The following is a 19,847-nucleotide window of genomic DNA, read 5'->3' as shown; positions in this document are numbered from 1 at the left end:
CCGGAAGACGAAGTATACAACGGAGTACTCCGTCCTGGGTACGGTATTGCGAAGAACATCTTTGAGACTGGAGACAAGGTCCACAGGCTTGGAGAATAATGCCCCTAATTAAGCCCCTTTTCTGTCGCCTTTTGCAATATACTCCGCTGCTTTTCTTCTAGAATTATCAGTGATAAATATGATCAAGAAAGTACGGAGTACGCGGTCCCCACCGGACTATGCATTCTAGTTTCAAGTCTTGGCGAATAGGGGGCTAGCCAGCCCTACTACGAACCCGGAGGTGAATCAAAGCGCTTTATTTGATTCATTTCCACGGTTCATCGACAGGATAGTGTCTCTAGGCCCTGAGAACGGGAAGTACCTTGGTACACAGCGCTTTTTCCCGATACTATGGCATAGTCACCCTTTTATATCCCTGGGTGTACAAAAGTACGTGGTATGATTCTGATCTACAACTAGCATCAGGACAAGCACCATGAGGTCCCGACACTGACTGCCAGAATGTGGCCGAAGCATTTCCAGTAATGATAGCCACACGGGGTGGAATCCACCCTATCATAAGCCCCCTTGTTGCACCCGTTAGGGTCTCCAGCGCTACGAAGGGCCATTCATGTTCCCCAACCCTGCCGTGCTCGCCCTTTTTTTGCGGTCGGGAGTCCCAAGGTCTCAACCCTGCTCCTACCGCATGCTATGAATGGTTGGAATTTACCGACCATCGACGATCACATCATTGTTCCAAGTTGGACATGTCGATCTTTCCTTCTGTCTTGTTGCTGTGTGGACTGAATTTTGACACCATGCAAGTGCCATGCGTAGCGGACCCAAGCGCCTACGGATTCTTTCCCGCTTTTTCGGGTGCATGTTGCTCCATCTGACTACGGAGTACATTATGTGTACTGTACATGATGCAGATAACTATACGTTTTGAGCAGGAGAAAAAAAGAAACTAAAACACAGTGCCACAGCAACAGGACTACAGTTAGCTCCACTTTCTTTGCTTTCGAGAACAGAACATATCTCCCGAGCGCGTTACGGAGGAAATTAATCTTGATACTCCGCGCCAAGCACCAACTCGACCTGCGGTGTACACAGAGGACAGATTTCCCGTCCATCGAAGCTCTCCGATGCCCCCCGACAAGTCTAGCGTCCACTAGATCGACTTAAACCATGGCACACTTTGATGAGGATGGGCGTTTGCTTAATATTAGCTTGATATTAACTGTGGGTTTCTCACCCGATTTAATCTTGTAGAACACTGAACAAAGGTATACTTCCGACGGACAGTATCCGAATCAAATTGTGATTCAAACGTCTCGGGCTTTTTGGGTACGGGAGGTGAGAGCCACAATACAAAGTTGTGGAATAGGGGAGGATCCACACAAGCTCGGGTATGGAGTCTGGCTTGTTTTTGAGGCGTCGAGTCTCGAACAAGGATGTTTCAATTATTGATTCATCACCGCGGTCTGTGTGTTGGCTCAAGATTCCATTTTCACTCTGGCGCAAGCACTTAGAACCCAAGGAATGAATGCATGGTACCTGTGTCCTGTACGTTGTACTCCGTAAAGGGACATGCACATACGACTCCGTAGAGTCCTGACAGGTCACCAAAAAAAAGAGAGGGCGGTAGATGAGTCATATCACATGTCTGGATGGGTCTTGGTACTATCACGTGACCTCGCTTATTGGCCAATCGGCGGACGTGCCAGCCTCCAGAATTTGCCACCGCCTTTAAAATTTTGCATAAATACTCCCTTCTCCCCCGGCTCTTCCTCTTCTTTTTCTTTCTTCTTCATACTTACCTTGTTTGGGTGACTGCGATCAACAAGGCGGCTCACCACAGACTGGTCCCTGCATTGCACAGCGTGGCGGAACAGTCTGTTCAATGGTTCTTTACGGGTCATTGACAGGCGTATTCTTTGGCACTCTCCATTCGTGGAACTCTTTCTTTTCATCAAGTTTTGAGCCATTGGCTCGAGGTTGGAGAAGAGATTTATCCTGTAGTCAATAAAGTCCTAGTAAGCTGTAGCTATTCACGTTCATCCATGTTCCGTACTCGTAACCTTGCCCTTGATAGTCTAGTGCCTCGTCCATATAATAGAAGAGAGAGTCAGGTAGTTGAGTCCTCTGTCTCATGGACGCGTACCTCCAGACGCGCATCAACGGCTGTCCGCTGTCCATAATGAGAACACGTTCACTTCTAGTTCATTCTACGGTGCTTCAGTGCTCAGTGTCCCCTGCTGTCAGTCATCGACCGCTGGATTCTCACATCCCGGCTCCGTTTTGTTGACATGACGTCTGACTCAATCGCTTCGCCACATGTGTGGCGACGAAGCCCCAGGCCAACTCGTACCAGCATAAAACCAGCCATTGCATCCTACTAAAGTCAATCTCTCAACAGATCGAATTCTAGTTTACCATAATTCCCCTGTGCAACCTACTCCTCTCAAAGCCATTGCTGCACCCGCGACCGAAACTTCACCCTCAACCAAGATGCCTGTCCCCACCGCCCACCTCTTTGACAAGCAACAAAGCGACGCCAACTGCACGCAACCTCCCAGCTCAGCTACACACACCTCCTCCGACCAGACGAACAACAACAGCTATTTCGGGACCGCGCCTGGCAACTCAGCTAGTGCGTCGCAGAATGCTGATGGTGGTCGCGCTCTGACCAAGGAGGAGGCCGATCGCCTGTACGAGGAGCGGATGGAGGAGGAATATGCGAAGAGGGATGGCGGTGCTTAAGTCAAGGCTGATGATAGACCGCTGAACATCTCCGTTTCTGCGTGCTCGTCGACTACCGTCGAGAGGTCCAGTCGACGGGAGCTGGTGTCTACCAACGACGATGGCGTTACGAGGATACTTGGGTTTCTCTTTTTCCTTCCTACCACGATGTTTTATGGGTGTAAATTATCATCAGTTCCCAAATAATTGTCTTGTATTTGCAAGCTCCCGACTTGGTGATGCGACACTGCACTGGAGCTTCAAAAGCACTAGGGGATGCGTTATCTCGGCGTGGTGCTCGAACTCGTATGTAGATATAGCTGCGAGTCCTATTCAAACAAGCATTGGCTATCCTGTTGTTCTGCGTCCTTACTATAGTGTTGCATATATCACTGATATGAGGTCCATGGATATTGTTGTTGTCCGGATATAAGCCGGGGAGTAGCACTCTGAAATCATGACTCACACAAAATATAACTGATTACTTCGACGCGAAATTCTGGCAATGGTCAGGTACATTACACGACTATATAACTGTTTTCCGTGGTAGAGTTAGTGTGGAATTAAATTCAAGAAAGCCGATGAAGGAATTCCGAGATATATATCTGATTGTGTTTCGATATACAACACGAAACCTGGGCTCAAGAACATCACATATTCCGTTGAAATGAGCTTTTTCCCCAGCCAATCTACATCTGTGATCATTCCGGCCGATTTGGAACCTATCCACACAAGTCGCCTGTACCTACGACCACTGACGGTGGCTGACGCCGCGGCCATCTTCGAGATCCGCCGACGACAAGACGTGGCGAACTGGCTGTAAGATTATACCCCAAGAGCAACAACTACCACGATATCCTGGGATAGACACTGACCTATGAACATCTATAGCTGGCCCAAAGTGCCGCACAAAGACATGTCGGAGTCCGAGGCCATCATTACCAAGAAGACATTCACGACGCCGGATGCGTCAGGTGCTGTTGGGCGGATGTTCTTCTTCGCCATCATCCGCTCCGAGGATGCGTCAGAGAGGGTTATCGGAGGAGCAGGGATCAATGCTCTTAGCCCAGCCCCGTCAGTGGGATATAATATCCATCCTGACTTTTGGGGCAAGGGCTATGCCACCGAGGCAGTTGCTGGTATTGTAGATGCGTGGTGGAAACTTGATCGAATGGGGTTCAATGGGACTGTACCGGATCTAAAAAGGGAGAAACTGTTTGCGGCGTGCAATAGAGCGAATATTGGTAGCGTGAAGGTGCTGCAGAGGACTGGGTTTAGGATGTACCAAGAGCAGTCGATGGAGGGCGATGCGGTTGCACTTTTTGAGTTGGAAAAGCCTACCGGATAGTATGGTGGAGAAGTATTAACTCACCCAGTGGTATCTTAACGCTCGGGGTCTGGTGATAGAAATTTGCCGCTTAACCCCATCTATCTTGCTGTGTCCTCGGTCACCATGGAAGACATAACAGTCGGGGAATTTGAGCTATGCCAGGAAACGAAATGCCCAGTGCTCCATTAGAATATCTAATAGATGAATTTGCAACTGTTTGACAGGAACAGGTGGCCATGGAGACCTGAGACTGACAATCAATGATGCTCTTGAAACCTCGCTTGTATCTTGAGTATAGTGACAGTATAGTGTTCAATAGCAAACGACAACTGAAAACCTGCTGTGCAATCTCTCTTTGATGTATATAACCATGAAAGAGAACTTCTTTCTTCATCCTTCATCAATTCCCCAGTCCTTATGGACATCCTCTACAGCACACATCTACACCTCTACATCAACAATTGCCAATCAGTGTCAGACCTCCAACGTAACGATGTGAGTCAATAAACGCAGCCGTCCTTGTGAAGTTAGGATCTCGGAAACTGAACTTTACACAGGGATTTAACAGATGCGGTGATGAGATATGACAGAAGGCCTAGTCTCGATATCAAATTAATGCGCGCGATGAAGCCCTTGCGGGAAATTGTCATCCATGGTATATCACAGGCGGAATTTTGCAACGGTCTCGTAAACAATGTTCGCCTTAGGGCAGCAACAACTCAGATTGTGGGCACCCAAGCCCCGACACCCTGCGAGAGATGCGAAAACAGAACTTGGCCATTCACAGAATGTGTAAGGGTCCCGACCATGTCTCATGGTTGTTGTGGAAACTGCCTATGGAGCAAAGATCCTGTACAAGCGTGTAGCTTCATCAATGGTACATACTCAAATGCGACGGGTATCTTATGACATATAAGCTAACAGCCACTATAAGGTAACACCGTGGCTACTCGCCAGCATGGGAGTCGCCCGAAAGTGGTTCTCCAAGGGAAGGTGACCAAGCTGAAACGAGAAGTAAGACATTTTGATGAGACTTTGAGAAGCATCCAGTCTGCCATGGTCAGTTTCCTCAATGAAGAACCCACTAAAACACAACAGTTTCAAATCAATGGTGGTTTGGTCACTCTGAAATCTAGCGTCGGTGACGTGCTTGAAGCCATGAAGCGTGTTTTTTAAGAAGGATGACGACAAGGACGAGGAAGACGACGAGGGAGACGGCGAGGAAGATGGAGAGGAAGATGACGAGGAAGATGACGAGGAGACGACGAGGTGGAAGACGAGGAGCAATGAGGAACTATCACGACATGTAAGTGGCCTGTGAAGGAGGAAAAAGCGGTTCGAGTCAACCAGCAGATCTTTGGTCAGGGTATCTAGTGTATCGCCGGCTGTATGAGGTTGAAAGGGAAAGAGAAAGAAGTTGTTGTCTGGGATGTGATGCTAGTTCCAATGCAACCTACGGTGCGCCCACGAATGATATTAGACACATCATGATTGCCTGAAAAGTATCGCAGATAATAGCTTTATTGCCGTTGAGACATGATGTTACGGACCTTGCTGGACCGTGGGCGTTACTTATGGAGTGTAGAATCGGCTTTCCAGGTAAACCGAGCTCTTGGAGAGTGTGCAGGAACCCCCTTCCCCATTTACATGAGTGGTTCTAGGCAAGAGAGGCCTTTGTCATATACTTAGAATCTTAAGAGGTAAATATCTACGTCGCTAATCCCAACAATGGACTCGACCAAAATTATAGGAACAATATGTGCTCCGTGCATACTTAAGAAATAGAAACTATCGGATTGTTTTGATATTGCGTGTTAGTATATGTAGACTCCAACACCCTTAGCAGCCACATATTTCGTAGCATGCGATGGCATACTCGTTCCTCAACTATGATCAGTTGGGGGAAATCTGTTCCCATTCCCCCGTAGGCAATCAGAACAGATCCCCTGCTAATCCAGACCCCTGGAATACAGAAAAACCAAAGACAGAGCGACTATAACTAGCTACGAGCTCATCCGCCCAGGTGCAGTTGTAGCCGAGAGTGGTCTAAAAAGAAATATAGTTACTACGTTGTCTGCTGTAGAAGACACTTTGTTCAGCCGTCTCACGACATCACGTGTAGACCAAAATCACGTGGCTGGATGCAGCCAGCTTGGCTGAGCCACCCGAGAACGAGTCCCAAGGAGAGCCCGGACTATCTGCATCAACAGAGCCGAGGATCTGTGCCTCTCATTCAATCTATCTGTATACTGTCACTCTTTAGCCTTCTCTTTCCCCCTGTTTTCTTACCAAGAGACACGGCTCCTGGTAGCCTCCTTACACCATGGCTCCGCGGGACACCTTCTTCCGCTCGGCGGATATGAGCTTGACCCAGCTCTACATTGCCAACGAGATCGGAAGAGAAGTTGTCAGTGCTTTAGGTGAAGTTGGTCAGGTTCAGTTCCGAGATGTAAGTGGCTTAGAACGCTTTGCTTTGATACTCCCCGCTGACCTCTTTCTAGCTCAACCCGGACACGAACGCTTTCCAAAGAACCTTTACAAAGGAAATCCGTCGCCTCGACAATGTGGAAAGGCAGCTCCGCTATTTCCACCAACAGATGGAAAAGGCCGCAATCCCCATGAGATCTTCCTCGGATTTCTCCGATACATTGGCTGCCCCTTTAGCGTCGGAGATCGATGAGTTGGCTGATCGCAGCGAGAGCCTTGAACAGCGGATTATCTCTCTGAACGATAGCTACGAGACTTTGAAGAAGCGCGAAGTCGAACTCAGTGAATGGCGATGGGTACTTAGAGAGGCCGGTGGATTCTTCGATCGGGTAGGTGGCTTCGAGTATACCGCCGTTGACAGACGAGGCTAACTGAAGCTAACTAAATAGGCCCACACACAAACTGAAGACATTCGTCAGTCCTTCGACAACGATGAAGCTCCCTTGCTCCGCGATGTTGAGCACCACGCCCTCGTCAAAATGGAGACACCCAGGGTCAGCAGAGCTTCTCGGAAATGAACATTGGATTCGTTGCTGGTGTTATCCCCCGGGATCGAATTGGAGCGTTCGAGCGTATCCTCTGGCGCACCCTGCGTGGAAACCTTTACATGAACCAGTCTGAGATCCCGGAGCCCATTATCGACCCGATGACCAACGAGGAAGTCCACAAGAATGTCTTTGTCATCTTCGCTCACGGCAAGAATATCCTTGCGAAGATTCGAAAGATTTCGGAGTCACTCAACGCATCCTTGTACGGTGTCGATGAGAACAGTGAGCTGAGAAGAGACCAGATTCACGAAGTGAACACCCGTCTCGGCGATGTTGGCAATGTGCTCCGTAACACCAAGAACACCCTTGATGCGGAACTTTCGCAAATCGCTCGCTCGCTCGCCGCGTGGATGATCATTGTCAAGAAGGAGAAGGCCGTTTACGATACCCTGAACAAGTTTTCATATGACCAAGCGCGGAAGACGCTGATCGCCGAGGCGTGGTGCCCGACAAACTCTCTTGCTCTGATCAAGTCAACCCTTCAGGATGTGAACGACCGTGCGGGCCTCACTGTTCCTACAATTGTCAACCAGATCCGTACCAACAAGACCCCTCCCACTTTTGTCAGGACGAACAAGTTCACTGAAGGATTCCAAACAATTGTGAATGCTTACGGTATCCCTAAGTATTCGGAAGTCAACCCTGGCCTGTACACGGTCGTCACTTTCCCCTTCTTGTTCGCAGTCATGTTTGGTGATTGTGGTCACGGTGCACTAATGACCATGGCCGCTTCTGCTATGATCTTCTGGGAAAAGAAGCTGGCGCGGACTAAACTGGATGAACTGACATACATGGCATTCTATGGACGGTACATCATGTTGATGATGGGTCTGTTCTCGATCTACACCGGTTTTATTTACAACGATATTTTCTCCAAATCTTTCACCATCTTCCCTAGTCAGTGGCAATGGCCCGACGATATCAAGCCCGACCAAATGGTCGAGGCGACATTGAAAGAAGGCTATCGCTATCCAATTGGTCTGGACTGGAACTGGCACGAGGCGGACAATTCTCTGCTCTTTTCGAACAGTATGAAGATGAAGATGAGTGTACTTTTGGGATGGTGCCACATGACCTATGCCCTTTGCTTGCAGTATGTCAATGGACGGCACTTCAAGTCCAAGGTTGATATTTGGGGCAACTTTGTTCCTGGATTGCTCTTCTTCCAGTCGATCTTTGGTTACCTCGTCCTCACTATACTCTACAAGTGGTCCGTGAACTGGCAGGAGAAGGGAGTGAACCCTCCCGGTCTGCTCAATATGCTCATTTTCATGTTTCTGAGCCCTGGTACGGTGGACGAGCCGCTCTACCCTGGCCAGAAACCGGTCCAGGTTATCTTGCTCCTCATCGCTGTGGCCCAGGTACCTATCATGCTCTTCCTCAAGCCGTTCTGGCTTCGCTATGAACACAACCGTGCTCGTGCCTTGGGTTACCGCGGTCTCGGCGAGAACTCCCGGGTGAGCGCACTTGACGCCGACGGTGACATGGACGGGCTCGGTCGTGACAGTATGGCTAGCGAGGGAGAAGGCGTTGCCATGCTTTCTCAGGACATCGATGATGAAGAGCACGAGGAGTTCGACTTTGGCGACGTCATGATCCACCAAGTCATCCACACCATTGAATTCTGCCTCAACTGTATCTCTCACACTGCCTCTTACCTTCGTCTGTGGGCTCTGTCGCTTGCCCACCAGCAACTCTCGATCGTCCTCTGGACCATGACCATTGGTGGTGCCTTTGAGCAGGAGAGCCCCGTGGCCCGCGTTATCATGATTGTTGTCAGCTTCTACCTCTGGTTCGTACTGACTATTTGCATTCTGTGTGTGATGGAAGGTACCAGTGCCATGCTGCACTCGCTTCGTCTTCACTGGGTTGAGGCGATGAGCAAGCATTTCGTTGGTGAGGGTATTCCTTTTTTGCCTTTCAGCTTCAAGACCCTGTTGGAGGAGGACCCCGTGGACTAGTCCTTTCTTTTCTTTTTCTACAACGCACGGGATTTGTCTCCTTTTTCCTTTTTTTGTATTGTAAAGGGTCTAGAATTATACAATATCTATATTGTACCAATCCGGTCCACCTGTTATTGTCCTATTGATGCAGATCCGTACATATATCCACACCGAACTATCGTTTCAAGCGTAGATATGCCCCTTTAATTAGGTACCGTGGACACCAATGGCATTACCTAAATCTCAGGATCTTTTCAAGTGCGCATGACTACGAGTGGGGTATAGGGAATTCATTCTTCCGTTGCTGATCCCGAGCCGAGTCGGGTAAGGAACAGACCGGGAGGATCTACCTAGGTAGATCGTTGAACAGTCTACAATTAGGTTGGACATATATTCATATTAGTATGACCGTATAGCTAATTGGTGAGTATTTAGTTTAGCTCCAAGATAACAAATTCCTGCGATCAACAATAGTAATGATACTTGATAGGAATCTATAGTTAAAGAGACGGGCGTTCCCGGCAAGGGGATAACCGGACGAGGGGCGAGGGTCCGGGTCACGCGGGGCAAAATGACGAAAACGGGACTGAGGTCAACCTCCCCCATACTTCTACCCGGTTTGATCCCCTCACTGACGTTGAAGTACTTTTTACTTTGCCTTGTTTTAATATTGCCACTTCTACTACTTAAACTACAACATACTCTAAAAACTCAATTGCTATACCCCTTTCAATCTTTACACCCTAGATTCTTCAAATACCTCCAAATACCACAAAATACCTCAAAATGGCTTCAGCACCCCCCGTCGGAGCGGAGAACATCAACACTGATATCGTCACACTTTCCCGCTTCTTCACAGAAGAACAGATCAAGTACCCTGAAGCTTCCGGTGATTTCACCCTCCTCTGCCATGCCCTCCAATTCTCCTTCAAGTCAATTGCCTACTACATCCGTCGTGCTTCCTTGATCAACCTTACCGGACTGGCTGGTTCCTCGAACATGACTGGTGATGACCAGAAGAAGCTGGACGTGATTGGCAATGATATCTTCATCTCCGCGATGCGTGGCTCCGGCAAGTGCCGCATTGTTGTCTCAGAAGAAGAAGAGGAAGTGATCCGATTCGACGAGCACCCCAATGCTCGCTACGCCGTCGTCTGCGACCCCATCGACGGTTCCTCCAACCTGGACGCTGGTGTGTCCGTTGGCACCATCTTCGGTATCTTCCAGCTTCCCGATGAGGTCCTTGGTCCCAACAAGTCTGTCGGTCCGGAGGACCTGCTCCACCCTGGTACCAGCCTGGTGGCGTCCGGCTTTACTATGTACGGTGCCTCAGCGCAGCTGGTGATTACGATGCGTGGCGGCGGTGTCAACGGCTTCACACTTGAGAACTCGCTCGGCGAGTTCATCCTCACCCACCCTAACATGAAGATGCCCGCAACGCGCTCCATCTACTCCGTCAACGAGGGTAACAGCCAGTACTGGGATGAGTGGTGCAACGCCTACTTCCACAGCCTCAAGTATCCCGAAAACGGTGGCAAGCCTTACAGCGCCCGTTACATTGGTAGCATGGTCGCCGATGCTTACCGCACTCTGTTGTATGGCGGTATCTTCGCCTACCCGGCCGACTCGAAGAGCCCCAAGGGCAAGCTGCGTATTCTGTACGAGTGTGCGCCCATGGCTATGGTCTTCGAGAACGCAGGCGGCCTTGCTGTCAACTCCCGCATGGAGCGCTTGATGGAGGTTGTCCCTGAGAACATCCACGATAAGAGTGGTGTCTTCCTTGGCTCCAAGGATGAGGTCCAGAAGGTCATTGATATGTACAACAAGTACAAGAAATAAGCGCCTCGTTGAGACGTTCTTTCCTTCTTTCTGGATGCTGGTTTACCCCGGCATATTCCCTCTTAACACTATTTATTCACCTACCTGTTCATACATTTTGGATTCCCGACCTCCTCGTTGCATGTTTTCAGCGCTTTACGATACTTATACCTGCACAAGTCGGGATTAAAAATAAAAGAAATCATTAAACCATGCTGTTCTATAGTGCTACCAACTGCTTATACTCCATAGCGGATGCATAGTCCACCAGACCGGGTCGCAGAGAGACTTCCAGTTTAATCGATTTTGACACCTAAGACTCACACCATCTCTGCACTTATTCACCCCGGGTCGTGCTGGGTCGAAGCTCAATGCCCCAACGAATCAGAGCGGAGTTTAGCAATTGCTTGATGCAATTTTGGTGATAGCGTCAAAATTCACTAGGATTTAATGACTCCTCATTCGAGCGGCCGATGGCGTGCTCCAACCCAGCCCTATAATAGCCCGCAGCTTCCAAGAAAAAGATAAAGCAATCTCAACGATTTGGTCGGCGGTGTCATATACCCATACCCCAGAGGCCAATCCAGTTGCCACAGGGAGATAGATAGCCCTGGGGGTAGCTATTCAGCCATGTCTTCTCTACCCATCGATAAAGCCCCGCGCACCGTGGAAGCCGAGGAAAACCCCACGAAATCAGAAACTCCAGCCGGCTCTGAGCCCGCACGCCAGAAATGGTATGAGTGGTTTGCGCCGACAGACACGCCCGCCGAGCGACGGCTGATCCTCAAGCTCGACGGACTAATCATCGTCTTCGTCTTCCTAGCGTACTGGGCTAAGGTCTTGGATTCGTCGGCTACGAGTACAGCCTATGTGTCTGGTATGAAGGAAGATCTGAGACTTTATGGGAATCAACTGAATTATCTGCAGACGGTCTATATGTATGTCAGTTCGATGGGTTGATGGTGCCTGGGGATTGGATTGAGGATCGATGCTGACTTGGTATAGGGTTGGTTTTATCACGATGCAGATTCCTTTGACTCTGTTGGTTCGTTGTCATCTACAATGCATCGCATGGAGATACTGATTTGCTGACTACTTTTTATAGATGACCCGCTGCCCGTGAATTATTTCCTGCCTGCCGCCGATCTGTTCTGGGGAATCTTCACCCTGGCGCAGTACAAAGCCAGCAATGTCACCCAACTCTACGCTCTACGCTTCTTTGTCGGTGCCCTCGGTGGCTTCTTCTTTCCTGCTGTGCAATGGTATCTGGGCAGTTGGTACAAGCGTTCGGAACTATCTCGTCGAGGCGCGATCTTCTTCATTGCCTCTCAAGTTGGCAGCATGAGCTCGGGGTACATTCAAGCGGGAGCTTACGCCACGCTTGATGGTCGGTATGGCATTGAAGGGTGGAGATGGCTGTACATCATTTGTGAGTGTATCCCAAGTGTCCCACAAAAAGAAGAAAGGGACACAATCTAACGATATCAGGCTTTGCATGCACAATCCCAATCGCCTTCCTAGGCCTATGCGTCCTCCCCAGCACACCAGACAAATGCAACTCGCGCTTCCTCAGCGCCGATGAAGTCCGCCTCGCGCAAGAGCGCATGGCATCCGAGAACCGCGAAGCCCGCCAACCCTTTACCAAGTCGAAGGTTCTCCAAATCCTGAAAGGCTGGCGGCTGTGGGTTCTAGTCGCGTTTGCATTCTTTTTCTCACAGGCAGACGGCGTATCCGCAAACAGCGGCTTGCCTATCTGGCTTAAGGAAGAGGGATACTCGGTTGAGAGCATCAACACGATCACGACAGTCTCACCGGCAGTCACCATTATTGCGTCTGTGATCTGTGGAGTTCTCTCTGATGTATACGATGCGAAGGCTAGCTTGATTGCTGCGACTGCTGTGCTGAATATCTTTGCCTGCATTGTACTAGCTGTCTGGAATGTCCCTGTTGGACTGAAGTTCTTTGCATTCTTCCTGTCTGGCACGGCGGATGGTATTGCGGCTATTATCTATGCCTGGGCAAATGAGATTTGTGCTCATAGTGCTGAGGAGCGTGCTATTGTCATCAGTGCGATGAATACCATTGGTAATACCTTTGGGGCTTGGATCCCGCTTTTGTGAGTGTTGGTGCAACCTGTTGATGTTGAAATTTATACTGACTTTTTCTCTCTTATTTAGCGTGTGGAAGACTGTTGATGCTCCGAGGTACCTTATTGGGTATAACTGGACTATTGCCCTTGATGTGTGTATGCTAGTCATGCTGGTGGTTCTGTATCAGTTTTGGGCCCGCAAAAAGAAGCTGTCATATACATAGACGGGCATTATGCTGACAGCGGGTAAACAATAAATCGAGATAATCTAATGATCATTACTTTAATTTTGATTCCAGTTATAAGTTCAAGGTTCATTGTCAAGGTCATAGATCCCAAATGACCTCGGCTGGGCTGTTGGGGTACTTGACGTAAGCAGAACTCGCCTATGGGAAGGCTAGTCCCAATATGGACTAGCTCCGGCTGAAGGTGATTCCGCGCCGTCAGAGCTTGAAAAAAGTACAAATTTCTGTTTTCACTCTTTTCTCTTCCATCATCCTACGCTCATCTTCAGCATGGTTAATGCTTCCAATGCAAATGGAGACTGAGGTCGATTGATCTCTGGCTCAAGGCCAGACATAAACCCTCGACAAATGCTAACCAATAGCCGCCCTACAGGATCTGCAACGATGGTAAGATCATTGTCCACTCCATTTTCCCCCGACCACATCCATGCACCTCCCAACATGATGATACCTATAACCAAACAAACTAGAGTCTTTGACCCCAAGGGAATGAAACCTATGTTATTGCACGTCAGGCTGATCTCACCTCATTGCTTTGGACTATCACACAAATCTCGAGTTGGACTGAGCTAACTTGCCTTTCCAGAAATGATCGTCCAGACATATCATCGATTGCAGATACCACCCCACAACAAGCGCAGATGGTGAGTTACCTTATATATTTCTTCATTCTACCTTTACCCCATATCATGATGAACGCGATGTGTATGAAAATACGCTGGAAATTACCGTCTCAGACCTTCGGGTCGGTGATGATACAAATGGCTATTTCTGATGTTTACCCTATCTCAACATTTGCATGAAAATTCTTTTCAGACCATAAGCTAATGTTTCCAAGACCAATAGGTTACTGCGCTACTGGCTCAAATGGTAAGCCTAAAGCACCCTCCTTACAAGAATCTCTGTCCGAAGATGAAACGGCACTGGGCTCCGACGGCGTTTAAAAAAATGTCCGGTCATGATGGATGCGCCTTTTTGCGGCAGGCCTAGAAAACCTCGCCCACTGAGACATACCTTATATTCATCGACTCGTGAGATGGTTGCGTGACACAGTCACTAACCCTTTCTTGAATAGAAGCCTATTTGATTGTGCCCGATTGAGACCCTGTAACTGTAGAAGGTATGCGACTGAGTTTTGTTGTTCTTGTTGCCCTACCTTCTATGATGATACCCTTTAGATGACGAGTCTGATTCGAGTTTTCGATGCTGACACAATCTTTTTAATACCATTCATGCCTTTCTGACATTCATTCCTACACTTTTTTTCGCTCATCAAATTTCCTTGGCTAGTGCTAATGATTCTTTGAAGACAGATATTATGAACATTCAAGAACTCTATTGACTCCAATGTTGACTTCAATGTTGTGACTTGTGGGTGTATGTACACCTTGTCTCCTCCCCTTTCCGACCTTACATGATGAAACGACACAAAAAAGACAAGCATATGTCCAAGTCAGCTTGCTGGCGAAGACGATAAACTGTCATGCCTGATCAATTCACGAATCTCATGCATTGCTACAATGTCCATTCAGTACTCGATGCTGATTGAGATCGAACAGAAACAAATTGAGCGAACTAATAATTGCAGACGCCAAGGGCGATCTGTCTTACTGCTTTCTGTAAGTTTTGATAATTCTTTTTTCCTTTCCCTCATCTTCTTTTATGATGATCCACTTCAATTTATCACGACGGTCAACGTAAGGAATTTTAATTGACGACCATCGCCTGTGACAAGGCTTTATCTGAAATTTGTCTTAACACATTTTGTTTCTTGCCATCGCTTATTAGTCTTGATACTAATATCGATTTTTCAGACAGTTTCAATATGCCGGAGCCGTCGGTCTTCGTTCGGTCTCACTACACGTGGCAGAGAATATCCCGGTCTTCTTATGAAAGTCCGCAGTAGTTAAGAGTTTAATGGCAAATACCAATCACAATTCAAGAAACCTCTGATCTTTGCTGTAAAATAGCGTAGATGATCTTTTTTTGGATATATTCCCCATGTCCCCTGTAAGACACCCCTGCATACTCTCACTTTTACGGCTTTTGTTAAGATAAATCCCGTCCCATGACTCCCTCTGGTTTGTTGATTTATTGTTTTATTGCGGGGACACAGGGGACAAGGGTCGTTGGGCCTCTCATAGAGAGCGATAGGCGCCGAGCTGGGGCCTCGAATGTGATGAGAATCTCCTGAGGTGCATAAACAATCCCCGCTGCGGCCTGGCTCATTTGTTCTCGGAATCCTTCTTTCTTCTGTTCCAAATATAGATTTCCTTTATGGGTCCATCTGCTTCTGCTCGTACGGACTACTATTCCGTATGGACCTATTGTTTCCCCTCAACCTTGCCCTCTGTTGCAAATAATAGAAAATTTAGCGTCTCGCCTGTTTCGAGCCAATAGTTTTTTCTCTGTTCTGTTGGGTTATCCTCTTTCATTCCAGGCGGCCATGGCTTCGGTTCGGGCCTCCTAGATGGATGCACAGCCCAATATGAATAGGTGCGACTCATCTTATTCTCGGGCATTCTCTATATACTGATCCTCTCTAGCTGGTTGAGTTCAAATCATGCAGTCGAGCAGCCGCTGAGCAACCATTACCAGGGCTGGTCATCGACTGCGAGTCCCAGCAATCAGCCATCACCAGGTCGCCGAGAACATGCTGTACAGCCGCCATTGTTGACAACAGCACTGAGCGGTCCTCAATACCAGGGTCTTGGGGCTGGTCTTGGACTAACACCGACGCCTTTATCATCAACCTCGCTTTCGAGCCCATTTACCCACGGTCTATCGCCTGCTGTTCCATCGCCTATTAACGGCAGATCGGTTTCGTCGTCTTCGATGGCGTCCAGAAACGCGTACAATGTTCCTTATAACCCCCAGGACTGGGGCCCACCGGGCAGGCCCCAGGCGCAGGCCCCGTATCTTCAACCAGGCACTGTACATCGTGTGACGCCGCAAAGAAATAACCCGGGTGAGTCTCGATCACAGTTTATGCTTCTGCAGACTAGTGGTACCGCACGGCCCGCTTTGAATTGATATTGATCCTTCGGTAGATGTGTCGTTGTCTCCACCTCCTCCGCCATATTCACCTCCCAGCAACCAAAATCGAATGTCCCAGGACTTCTCTGGTCAGATGAATCCTAATTTTGCCGGAACGCCTTCTCCACCCGACAACAGGGAAGGCGGGTTTGACATGCCTGCCCAGTATCAAAGACGCTCAAACCGGCCACGACCATTATCTATGGCTTACCCAGCTGACTCGGGGTCTCGCCAGCCGCTCCCTCCTCCACCTCCCCCGCAGGGACATCCATCGAGTAGATCTGTTTCTCAGGGTCCAGCGGAGTACCAGGGCATGCCCTATAATGATCAAGCTACGCAATATAATGCTGCAGGCAGCCACAGGCCTCGGGTGGCACAGTACGATCAGGGCCAACCTTCAACTGGCTTTAACGGGCATATGTCTGCAGCACCAGCTCATTTCGACACACCAACTCGGGCCCCGGCATCTCGAAGAGCCGCATCTGCTGGGGCTGTGGTAAGCAGTGCGGGCTCTTCAAGGGCAACGAGTGAGTCGCGAAATCGATCGCCGTCAAATAGTAACTGGGAGCCCGGGATGCCGCTTCCGCCACCACCTCCAGGACCCCCTCCCGCCGCGAGGTCCGTTAGCGTGAGTGGCTCGTCAGAATCATCTCTGAGAACGACCCAGAGCTCGAACAGGACGACGAGGAGGGGGCCTCCCGTGCTAGGAACAGGACTGGGAAGCATCCCGCCTACGCCAGCTGACTGGATAGACGAGGGATATTTGAACAGTCGACCAACGGATAATTTATATGTTGACACGGCAAAAGCGGCCAAGGCGCCAGAGCCGAACGATGGAGATCCTCACGACTCGTCTAATCAGAGAACTCCTGGTAGTGGCGGTCTTTTCCGCAGCTCAGCAGTCCGCGATCCAAGTGCCAAGGGAATCCGTGAAAGGCGAATTGAACGACGCAATCGGCAAAGCCTGGTCCTCGAACCCCCAAGTGCGATATCGTCAAATGGTAATCCCTGGGCCGATGCCCTAGAGCAAATCAAACCGTCGAACCTGATCCTACCAGACCAGACCAATAGCCCAGATCAAGATCGGCATCCAACGTCGGGCAAGTATAGCCAAGCCCCTCTCAGTACCCGCAGCATTAAATCAGAGGGACAATATACTGGCTCCCGGCCTCGAACATCGTCCAGCGCTCTCCTTTCGGAGCAATCACCCTACGGGACTCCCAGACAGCACCCCAGCTCGGCTGGTCCCTCGGCTGTATTCGCACATACGCCTCCATTTTCGCCCAATCCAAATGGAGTGGGCTCGTCGGCATACCCCAAAGAAGCCAGCCAACCAGTACCACCAAAGGCACTACCAACTCCGCCTCTCAACTCAGCAAAAGAGGCCCGGCCACGCTCACGTTCCCGTGCACCCGGAGGAGCGGAAGACCGTCCACTCTCTCACATTCTCCACATGCCCAACGATACTGTGTCGATGATGAAACCCTTGTCGCCACGCCGAACGCCGGGACAGCAAACGGCGCAGGTGTCAATGGAATCGATCCTTCGACAAGACCCCGCTTTCCTACAGGATGCGATTCAACGACACAAGACCTTTATTGATAAAGAAGCCAGCGCCGAGGATGACGCCGAAGCACTCAAAATCTTTGCGGACTATATGCTTGCCGAATCTCAGATCCGACGCCAGCGGTACTCGAAGGCCTGGGAATCCTTCCAAGTGGAGGATGTGCGTCGCAATCTTTTCGAGTTGCCAGTCAAGCAACCACCAAAGCCTAAGCCCCAGCCAAAGCTAGATATCCCGCAAAACCGAGCGGGTCGACCGGAGTCTGCGTGGTGGAATAACTATCAGCCTTGTCTGTCGCCGATTGCCAGCCTTAACATGAGCAACGATGAGAGTTCTCGAGGCCGTGCACCGAGTCGCTGGTGGGAGTCGGCAACCGGTTCTAGCGGCGAGGGGGCCGAGAGAAGGGTTCAACGATCCAAGCGGGAGTCGAAGTACATGGGCTTGCCTAGGGAGGCCATGCATGGGGACCAGGAGTTGACTCCTTCTCAGCCCAAAGATGTGAGGATGAACTATGGGAATACGGAATATGGCTCCGATGAGTACCCGCCTGAGAAAGTCGGGTGGCATGAAGGGTCTCCTGCAAATTCCACGGGAACTGGATATCGCTGCGAAACCCGCAGATTAGATATCTCGCGGTTGATCACCCTGCCTCCGCCATATCCCCGCCATCATCCTGCTGTGAATAACAGCCATCCTGATTTGGTCACTCATCGAACTACGGTCCGGTCAATTACTGATCTCGCGGAGATCAAAACCACCAGACATCGGTATAAGGCCGACGTGGAGCGAATGCTTCAAGAGCACCAGCAACAAGTCGACGAGGGCCACCGCCACTTCAGGTCGAACATCCAAAGCCAGATCCAAGAGGGCAGTCTCACCTTCGCGGAAGCAGCCGAGGCCGAGGCAGCGATGATTGCCGAGGAGAACGAGCGAGAAAGGGCAATGGTCAAACGCCAGCTAGACACGTACCAAGAAACAGTACTCCAGCCGATGCACGCCATACTCGTCGACAGAATCAACAGGGCAACAACCTGCATCGACCAGCTGAGCAGCGAGCTCTCAGACGATGCACAGAGCGGGACACCGGATCAAACACAGGAGGAAGGCGACGAGAAGCCCGAGCTCCTAGAGAAACTGACGCAACTAAAATGGCTCTTCGAGGCCCGCGAACAGCTCCACCGCGAGTCATTCGACCTGATCAGCGACCGCGACGACAAATACAAAGCCGTCGCCCTGCTCCCGTACAAGCAAACCAAAAACGAAGACAAGCTACGAGAGACGCAAGCATTCTTCACTCAGGACGCACTCGACCGACGCGTGCAGTACGAAAACGAGGCGCTAACCCGGCTCGAGACGTTCCTGGACGTGATCGAGCAGAACGTCATGCGAGGCGTCGAGGTGCAGCTCTCCGCATTCTGGGATATTGCCCCGTCTCTCCTGGCTCTTGTGCAGCAGGCGCCTGAGGACCTGCGCGGCTTCCAGGTGCAGATCCCCGCTGATGAATACGAGGAAAATCCGAGTTACCATGAGCATCCGCTGCAGTATCTGTATACGCTGCTGTCGCATGCGGAGAAATCGAGCTACCAGTTCATTGAGTCGCAGACGAATCTGCTGTGTCTCTTGCATGAGGTGCGGTCTGCTGTTATGCGGGCTAATCAGAAGCTTGTGGAGGCGCAACGAATTAAGCGTGGGGAGCCTGAGGAGCATGTCCGGAGGGAGATGCAGGAGACTCGTGCTGATGAAGAGTTGGCCCTTACGACTGATCTTAAGGATAAGGTTGCTACGGTTGAGGGGCAGTGGACTGAGGCACTGGGGAGCCAGATTGAGGGACTGAGAGAACGGGTGAAGGAACAGCTTATGAATGAAGATGGCTGGGAGGAATTGGAACAATTGGAGGAATAGAAGAGTGGCTTTTTTGGATTTTTCTATGTACTTGCTAGCGTGATATCCCCATTCGTTCGTTATAGATCGAGTGATGCGAGGCAGTGCCTGCGACACTTGAGTTTTTCGTCTCCTTTTAGGGATTGAGGGTTGAATATACACATATTTCAACCAGCAAAAGAGGG

At 49.9% G+C, this 19,847-nt stretch overlaps 7 protein-coding genes across 7 annotated transcripts; 6 read left to right on the top strand and 1 right to left on the bottom strand.

The window, feature by feature from the left end:
• Window positions 1–1,890: 1,890 nt before the first annotated feature.
• On the bottom strand, window positions 1,891–2,178 carry N7519_004284 (Cytochrome P450; the record flags this gene model as incomplete). Its single annotated transcript, XM_057291060.1, has 2 exons — window positions 1,891–1,995; window positions 2,035–2,178. The coding sequence occupies 2 exons, from the start codon at window positions 2,176–2,178 to the stop codon at window positions 1,891–1,893; spliced, it is 249 nt and encodes an 82-aa protein (XP_057152262.1).
• A 312-nt stretch (window positions 2,179–2,490) lies between these two features.
• On the top strand, window positions 2,491–2,742 carry N7519_004283 (uncharacterized protein; the record flags this gene model as incomplete). The annotated part of the gene is made up of 1 exon (XM_057291059.1): window positions 2,491–2,742. One exon carries the CDS (start codon window positions 2,491–2,493, stop codon window positions 2,740–2,742), a length of 252 nt encoding a protein of 83 aa, XP_057152261.1.
• A 646-nt stretch (window positions 2,743–3,388) lies between these two features.
• On the top strand, window positions 3,389–4,069 carry N7519_004282 (GNAT family N-acetyltransferase; the record flags this gene model as incomplete). Its single annotated transcript, XM_057291058.1, has 2 exons — window positions 3,389–3,540; window positions 3,613–4,069. 2 exons carry the CDS (start codon window positions 3,389–3,391, stop codon window positions 4,067–4,069), a joined length of 609 nt encoding a protein of 202 aa, XP_057152260.1.
• A 2,305-nt stretch (window positions 4,070–6,374) lies between these two features.
• N7519_004281 (H(+)-transporting V0 sector ATPase subunit a) lies at window positions 6,375–9,047 on the top strand (the record flags this gene model as incomplete). The annotated part of the gene is made up of 4 exons (XM_057291057.1): window positions 6,375–6,500; window positions 6,553–6,867; window positions 6,928–6,952; window positions 7,000–9,047. 4 exons carry the CDS (start codon window positions 6,375–6,377, stop codon window positions 9,045–9,047), a joined length of 2,514 nt encoding a protein of 837 aa, XP_057152259.1.
• Window positions 9,048–9,815: 768 nt separating this feature from the next.
• fbp1 (fructose 1,6-bisphosphate 1-phosphatase) lies at window positions 9,816–10,868 on the top strand (the record flags this gene model as incomplete). Its single annotated transcript, XM_057291056.1, has 1 exon — window positions 9,816–10,868. The coding sequence occupies one exon, from the start codon at window positions 9,816–9,818 to the stop codon at window positions 10,866–10,868; it is 1,053 nt and encodes a 350-aa protein (XP_057152258.1).
• A 609-nt stretch (window positions 10,869–11,477) lies between these two features.
• N7519_004279 (uncharacterized protein) lies at window positions 11,478–13,160 on the top strand (the record flags this gene model as incomplete). The annotated part of the gene is made up of 5 exons (XM_057291055.1): window positions 11,478–11,789; window positions 11,853–11,892; window positions 11,953–12,276; window positions 12,336–12,963; window positions 13,025–13,160. 5 exons carry the CDS (start codon window positions 11,478–11,480, stop codon window positions 13,158–13,160), a joined length of 1,440 nt encoding a protein of 479 aa, XP_057152257.1.
• Window positions 13,161–15,651: 2,491 nt separating this feature from the next.
• Window positions 15,652–19,683, top strand: N7519_004278 (uncharacterized protein; the record flags this gene model as incomplete). The annotated part of the gene is made up of 3 exons (XM_057291054.1): window positions 15,652–15,677; window positions 15,728–16,149; window positions 16,232–19,683. 3 exons carry the CDS (start codon window positions 15,652–15,654, stop codon window positions 19,681–19,683), a joined length of 3,900 nt encoding a protein of 1,299 aa, XP_057152256.1.
• Between the last annotated feature and the right edge of the window lie 164 nt (window positions 19,684–19,847).

This window comes from Penicillium mononematosum (assembly GCF_028829835.1).
Source record: "Penicillium mononematosum strain IBT 11891 chromosome Unknown utg000002l:1.0-8112719.0:1.0-8118358.0, whole genome shotgun sequence".
In the NCBI taxonomy this organism is placed as follows: domain Eukaryota; kingdom Fungi; phylum Ascomycota; class Eurotiomycetes; order Eurotiales; family Aspergillaceae; genus Penicillium; species Penicillium mononematosum.
This window is presented reverse-complemented; position numbering and strand designations above follow the sequence as displayed.